The sequence below is a fragment of the Micromesistius poutassou genome (genome assembly GCF_964030765.1).
Source record: "Micromesistius poutassou genome assembly, chromosome: 17".
NCBI lineage: Eukaryota > Metazoa > Chordata > Actinopteri > Gadiformes > Gadidae > Micromesistius > Micromesistius poutassou.
The window spans coordinates 2,035,475-2,043,177 of record NC_140287.1 but is presented as its reverse complement, the minus strand read 5'-3'; the positions used below and the strand labels follow the sequence as shown (position 1 = coordinate 2,043,177).

Below are 7,703 nucleotides of genomic sequence, written 5' to 3'. Positions count from 1 at the left end.
ATACCACCAGGCGGCGGTGTTCAGCCATTATTGCACAACAAAAATCTAATCTTAAGTGTGGAGAAACAACATTATAAAGTGTTATCACGTATACAAACACACATACATACATATGTATGTACGTGCGTTATCATACGCTCGTTTGGACATGGCTCTTAGAATGATTCACTTGAGAATAAATAAATAAAGAATAAATAAAGCTGAGGAGAGAGACAGATGAGTAGACGCGTACATATGTAGATTAGAGTTAGATAAATAGAGACGCTGCAAAATGAAAGTAGAGAATAATCTGGAGCATCTTTAATAATTCATCTTCAGTTTCAATAATATTAACGAAAAACATCCTCTTCGTTATATATCTATACAGTAGTACAGTAGTATACTAGAATGTTGTGTCATTGCTTCGTTACAAGTGCTGGTCATAATGTTGTAAGTCTGTGCAGTGACACCGAGTTCAGTGTTGATAATAAGTCAATACAAAGGCAGTTCATCAAATCATCTGCTTCTTTTTACTCAAATGAAATGAAAATGGTTTGAGACGCCCCCTCCCCCCACCAGCCTCCCTCAAGTTCACCCGCTTTGGGAAAATCCGTTCTCTGGCACAGGGATTGATCATGAGTGAATGATGAGCCCATCGTAAACAACGTTCAACACGTACCCCGTCTCAGTAGTAGCTGTGCCCAAACGTCTCTCCCTTCCATGGGAATGGGTACATGGGAAGAGTTATGAGCAGGGGTGTGTGTTCATGTGTTTAATATTTGATCACACCCTATAAGTTGAAGGTCAAGGGTCGGGCCCCCCCTCCCCCCCCCCCCCCACACACTGGGATTGTTTGGCACCAAGCATGTCAACTTCCAGAAGCGAGAGAGCGAACATGACGATGCCACTAGTGCAGGTTCTCCCCTCTAGAACCGCTCCTCATCCGTTAACCACCAAAAATAGAAGGCCTGATCTCATCTTCAAGCCCTGATATATACTTCTGCTCACCAGAAGGGCTCATTTATTCCTGTACATTAAAAAACATGTTTTTTGCGCGCGAAATAGTCTACTTCACTGTGACCTCTCGACCTTTGACCTCATCAACCACCTGAAAGCTGACCGGTGTCAGTTTACAAGCTGTAAGCGAGCTTACAAGGAGCACCTGAATGTGATTGTAATGTCAGGGTTAACAGTGTTGCAGGATATATTTTTGACACACACACACACACACACACACACACACACACACACACACACACACACACACACACACACACACACACACACACACACACACACACACACACACACACACACACACACACACACACACGAAAATGACAAAAAACAACACTAATATGATGATGGCATGGCAGAGTGTTGCCAATATGAGCGAGAGAACAGTCCCCGACGTCAGAGAGGACACCAGGGGCAGAGGAAGAGGAGGATGAGGGTGAACAGTATAAACAGCAGGAATAAGAATAGAAGCAGGGAAACAGAGGAGGAGGAGGAGGAGGAGGAGGGCGGGGAGCGGCGAGTGATGAAGGGGATGAAAGACCGAGGAGATGTGAAGAATCAAGGGCTATAAGAAGTGGGGAGGGCCACATGGATATCTACAAGGACGTACTAATGATTCAGGGAAGGTCACGATGACAACAGAGATGATCGTTTTAACCATAGTAATAATTATAATAGAATAATAATTTTGAATATTAATAACCATTATCTGCAGGATAATTATAATAATAATATTACAGAATAAATCTCATTTCATATAGTTTCTTCTATTTTTCCCCTTCTTTTTTTAAATATTTTTTCTCTTCATTGAGTCCAGTGTTCTCCTGGGGGCAGAGCCCGGGGCCCTGCACCCTTCACTGGCTCTAATTGGCTGTTGCATATGACATCACAGCTAATGCTGACCCGGTAGACATGCATCACTTCCTGCTCCTGCTGCCGATACCCTGTCCGGCCAGGAAGCCCTGGCGCTGCCGAGGTGAATCAGCAGCGAGTGACATCGGAACCTGCAGAGAATAGCAGGAGCGACGACAGAACAATGAACAATGAACACCTTAAAGCTCTGGTTACTAACAACACACTCCAGTTTATTCTAAAGTAACTCGTTTGTGGTGATGTTATGTAAGTTACACACTACCCAACTTCTTTGCCTTTAGATTATAATCAAGGTTTCAAGACATTTTGTTTACAGCAACATAGCAATACAGTCTTGTAATAAAAGCCGGATGACAGAAACCTAAAGGAGGATTTATAGTACAGTATAGCATAGACAGTCCGCACACCACCATGGCATTAAAGATCACCTAAGGCCTCCTGCGTTCATGTTGCTGCCGACAGCGGTGTGCGCGCTGCAGAGCTAAAGAAACTAATCCAGAAGGTGGACGACATGCTGTGAGTGTGGGCCGTGATAAACTCCCATACGGCGCCTATAAGAAAGGTTGAACTGATGAGGAAAAGGGGAGGTACTTGCATCATAGCCGTCCTATCACCATGACGTCCACGACCTCCCCCTTGTGGAGCTCCACGTATTGCTCCGTTTTGGGCGGCAACATCAAGAGGCCGTTTGCGCTGCGCATGGACATCAGCCGGCTGGACACCTGGTTACCTGGAGGAGGGATGGAGAGCCGTTTACAGACCTACCACACTGAGGGAGGGGGGGGGGGGGGGGGGGAGTGGAGATCTGGAGGAGGAGAACATGAAGAGCCGAGTGCTCCTCTGAACAGCACGGCTGACAACCTCGACTCGTGACCGACCTTCAACAGCCATCCTGGTATTTAGATTGGTGTTAAATGGTGTTAAATGGACATGCGATATGCAATGAGTGGCGTGTGCACTCGTGTGGAGGGTCTCTATACAAAAGTTGGACACAGAATAAACACAAACCTTGGCCTACGTGTGTAGCTTGCTGATGGGTAATGTTAAGTTTGTTAGTTTGTATGTGATGGGCTGCTTGGAGATTTCTACCCTCAGTGAGACTTTCTGAATGAAGGTTAAATCAGAACAGTGACTCGCGGCGCTAGAGAGGACCGGCCTTGAGGGCGTTACCTGTGCTCTGCGCCCAGGGCAGCGGCTCCTGATGGTGCCAGGTGAGGATGCAGCGATGGTATTCTGGTCTGGGATCTAGCTTCACATCGCAAGACAACTGACACACACACACACACACATCAATAGTATATTCAAGATACAACTTTGATCGGCATTTTTTGAAGGATTGTCTCAGATAACTTGTTTAAAGGATACACATTTCAACATACTTAAAAAGGAGCATACCAGTCTGGGTATTTATACTTTAATAGCATCGAGTCAATAACGTGAGGACATGCTCACCACAAAGGCAAACAATAGCACGTTTGTCTTTTGGAAATTGAATTACTAACTGTACATTAAAAAGTATTTCTGCTCAATCTAAAAGGTTTAACAACTGCTTTCTCCTCGACAGTATGTTTATATACAGCGCTCATGGGCTTGATGCGCGCAGGTTTGACTTTTTTTTGTGGAGAACCAGCGCCACACGGTGGCCTTGAATATGTACTACAGCGTTTCTACGGCGCGATGCGTTTTCGCAACGAGTCCGTCTTTACGAAGATACTCCTAAAATGCATCAAAGGATGACGGATAGTTTTCGCCCGTGTGGACAGGGCCCCATATCGCCTCTACTTCTACATACAGTAAAAATCTCACACTGGCTTACCCTGGCTTTAATTATAGTAGGCCTTGGGTCCAAAATACCCTGCATCTTCCGCAGAGCAGGAATCACAAACAGATTACAAGTCACCACTGCAGACACCGGGTTACCTAGGAAACGGCACATGACAACACTGGGTTCTGTATGGGGTGAGTAGCGATGGAGGAGATAGGATAGAACAGCCAGGTATTCAATTTATAGCTCACTCTACAGTGCTCGGTTTTGCCATGCCATTTTACACATGCCAAGAAACAAGATCATATAATGATAAAAGATGATTGAAATCTTTTAGTAAGACCTAGTAATCAAAATGTTATAACTTAAGACGGCCCATCATTTTACCATGTGAAAATGGTTGTAAAAATGACAAAACAATCTTTCTAAATTCCTGACGGGTTTTGACAGATTATTATTCTCGATTTCTACAGACAGACTAATCCTTTTCATACATGGAAGAGAGGAATCGTGACACTTCGTTGAATTCAAACCCCCTTTTGAGTACCATCCACAACAAAAACAAATACATTCCAAGTCAACTTATCTAACAAACTGATGTTATGATAAGTTTCAAATGGGGACAGCTAACCATATTTGAATGTGTTACAAAAATGTGTTACATGACTAAGCATTTTAGCAGTGGTAAATGGCGCTATTCCCACCTTTAAAGTATCAAAAGTATGGAATAATCCCTCTACCTGTATCCTGTAATCCTTCTGATGTTAACATAATGTCCACACACCTGGCATTAAAACATGTCTAAGGTGTGACAAGATCACATCCAGAAAGCAGAATCTACAGATGGTAAAGAGATGCAGGTACACAATGTCAAATCCCTTTTTGGTGGACAACTAAACCACATTCTGCTGAACTAATTCAACAAGTTATACCGGTGTTAATGTGGACAGTTGACTGTTTTTTTTAAATAAAATGAATAAAAACAAATTAGAATTATGGTCAAAGTGAACATCTCAACAGCAGTCTTTTCACAATATGAACGCTTTTGAAACCAGTAGTGAAATGCTGGTCCAGTTTATGTGGCGAGCTACATGGGATCAGGAATCCCTCATGAAGACATGTGTTAATGCGCGTCTGGGACACAGAACAGGACTCCAGGACTGGGCCTTTGAGTTGTGGATGGCAGGTCATTAGTAATCACCAGGGTTTGGGGTGTTGGGGAGTAATGAGGCTCGGAACAATGCCGACCTCTGTGAGCGGCTCAGGGCAAATGGGTTACATTGAGCAGGACGTTTTGGCACCGACATCACTCGAGGGGAGAGTAGGGACAATTCTGCCGTCACACAGACAAATCCTGCCCCAATTTGTGTTTGACAAAACCATACAACCTCCTCCCCATATCTGTACAGAATGGTGGACAAAATGGCAGGATGCATATTCATTTGTCGAGTCTGTATGTATTTGTCAAGCTTCCCAAAGATGGGGGACACATGGATCAGGATTCCTATGGTCAGGACTACTAAAGCCGTCTTGGTTCAAGTCAAAAGGTGTTCAAGGTGAGGGGTTGCTCAACCATTTCATCAATCAGGTGTGGGCAGGAGGAGTGATCTACAGATGGGGACGAGGGAGGGCACAGGGGGCGGTGGTGGGCGGATTAAAGCCTCGTGACCCATAGCTGTGGTTTACTCATGGCAAAAGAGAACTTTTCTTTATGTTAAGTTACTCTCTCTAGGATGAGTGAGGGGAGGGGGGGGGGGGGGAACATTTCAGGAGGATCTTCCAGTGGTTAAAACCTACTTCCTCTATTGGACAGTGGCTGCTTGGCCTCACTGTCGCTCACCGCTGCAGCCTCCTGTAGAGGGGGCCCGGAGTCTCTGAAGCTGAAGTTTCCTTTAAGAACAACCACAACAACAGGGATACATGGACCACAGACTGGGACAGTGGCACCGCGTTCACTGAGCCGCAGCCCTCCGCTGCTCCCAGTGCCCACGTGCCTCGTGTTTCCAGATTACAGGCCCGTTCTACTCAGTTCATCGGTCAAAGGGAACTCGACTTGTTATAGAGTTCAACCGCGAACGCGAAAACTTTTATTCTTTGGGATGAGTAAAGACTGAGACCTTCCTGATTTTACAAAACGAGGGTCCCGTTCATAACCTTGCGGACATTATTGTCAGATTGTCCACAACATTTCACCAAATATGACACTTATGAGATACTACAAAGAGCATGACAGAAGGGCGCCAAAGAAAAGGACAAAGAATGCATTCTGCGAGCCAACATTAGTCAACCATCATTAGTCGACAAGAGACTGGTAGAGAGGCCTACGGGACACAGGCAGCAAATCTGTCTCAAACTTGCTCTTTTTTTTTATTATAAAGAAGATCACTGATTGGTCATTTGACTCCCTGAGCACCTCCCATACATTGTGTGTGGTGTCAACACACACACACCACCTAACCAGAGGCCATACCATTCAACTCCAATGTTTGGATGGGCTTTTCTCCACCGACTCTGGTTCTGCTAGGCTGTCAAAGACTTGCTGCTGACTGAGGACGCCCATCTGAACACCCTCATGAGGTCTACTGCTTTAAGCCATTGGTCCGCTGGCGCCACACACACACACACACACACACACACACACACACACACACACACACACACACACACACACACACACACACACACACACACACACACACACACACACACACACACACACACACACACACACACACACACACACACTACCTGGCAGAGCAAAGATGAGTTTCCGTGCTCCATCAATGTCTGCTGTGGCAAATGTGGTAGGAAGACTAGAAGAGAAAAACAAAAATACCATTTTAAAGAAGTCATTTGAATCTGTATTTCCCTCTGCACTACACTACACAACATTCTCAAGTGATTCCCATGTATTGGTTTTTAACAATGCAATAAATACGGCAATATAATGTAGTGATAACCAAAGTATGCACTTTGTACAACATCCTCAAAGTTTAAAAAGTGTCACTATATCATTAACAAATGCATCAGTGCCCCCCAGAGGGCACTGGTTAAAACGTGCTCCTACAGACCAACGCTCACCCTGGTTTCATGAAGACGCGCCCAAAGTGGATCTGAGCGTGAAGGTCGATGTCCAGCACTTGTTTCAAATAATCCTGATGGCAGAAATAAAAGAAGGAGCGAGAAAGAGAATACATAGTGAATGAAACCGTGAATATGTGTGACACTTTGACATTGATTTCCATAACGAGGATGATACAAATCTAAAGTTGTCAGCTAGCTCCATTTCAATGGATTAGCATATTAACCATAACCGTCCACAGGTTGCACTGAACTGAAAGTCCTGCACTACCAGTGCAACACCAGGGCCTAGTGGTTACCTTCTCGCCCATGGACACCCCCCCTGAGGTAATGATCACATCGGCACGGCTGATTCCCTCGTGGAGAGCCGACAGCAGGTCGTCCGGACTACAAGCAGAAAAACCATGGTAACTACGAGCATGGACCTCACCATTAGCACACGTTGCACCAGCGTTCACATCCACACTCTATGATGACGACATGTTTGGCCTTCCACCCATTACAGATTATAGTTTCACTCCATGTCACTTAAACAGCCAGTGAACCCAACACCGTTTTTGGGGTTTTTAAACGTGGTCATTTGTCTTACTACTTAACGTAGTTATCTATGCCATTTTATCACCGCTACTGAAATAAGTTCAGAATTTATAGAAAAAAAAAAACGGGTAAAATCACATGTTTTTGCCATTCTCCCCAAAACACTACGTGAACGCTGCACTCTGCTATATCTATACTATATCTATACTATATCTAAACTATATCTATACTATATCTATACTATATCTAAACTATATCTATACTATATCTATACTATATCTAAACTATATCTAAACTATATCTAAACTATATCTAAACTATATCTATACTATATCTATACTATATCTATACTATATCTAAAGCCACGTCTGAGTGAGGCTACAGCTTGACGCTACGGTGTGTGGTGTTCATATACAACATCCTCCTCTTATACAGCTCATACACAACGACG

The 7,703-nt window shown here is 44.3% G+C and overlaps 1 protein-coding gene across 3 annotated transcripts in view; it reads right to left on the bottom strand.

Annotated features, from left to right (window-relative positions):
- Nucleotides 1-278: 278 nt before the first annotated feature.
- LOC311362514 (gephyrin) overlaps nt 279-7,703 on the bottom strand; it is a 30,252-nt gene continuing 22,827 nt past the window's right edge. Inside the window, exons 18-25 of one of the 3 annotated variants that reach the window (XM_084482374.1) lie at nt 7,015-7,102; nt 6,716-6,789; nt 6,380-6,447; nt 5,432-5,524; nt 3,686-3,789; nt 3,040-3,136; nt 2,465-2,599; nt 279-2,000 (exon numbers count right to left, since the gene is read on the bottom strand). In XM_084482374.1, the coding sequence (XP_084338500.1) occupies nt 2,466-2,599; nt 3,040-3,136; nt 3,686-3,789; nt 5,432-5,524; nt 6,380-6,447; nt 6,716-6,789; nt 7,015-7,102 (658 nt within the window). In that variant the 3' untranslated portion in view covers nt 279-2,000; nt 2,465. The remainder of the gene's footprint in view (nt 2,001-2,464; nt 2,600-3,039; nt 3,137-3,685; nt 3,790-5,431; nt 5,525-6,379; nt 6,448-6,715; nt 6,790-7,014; nt 7,103-7,703) is intronic. The other 2 variants (XM_084482375.1, XM_084482376.1) reach the window with 2 other exon arrangements.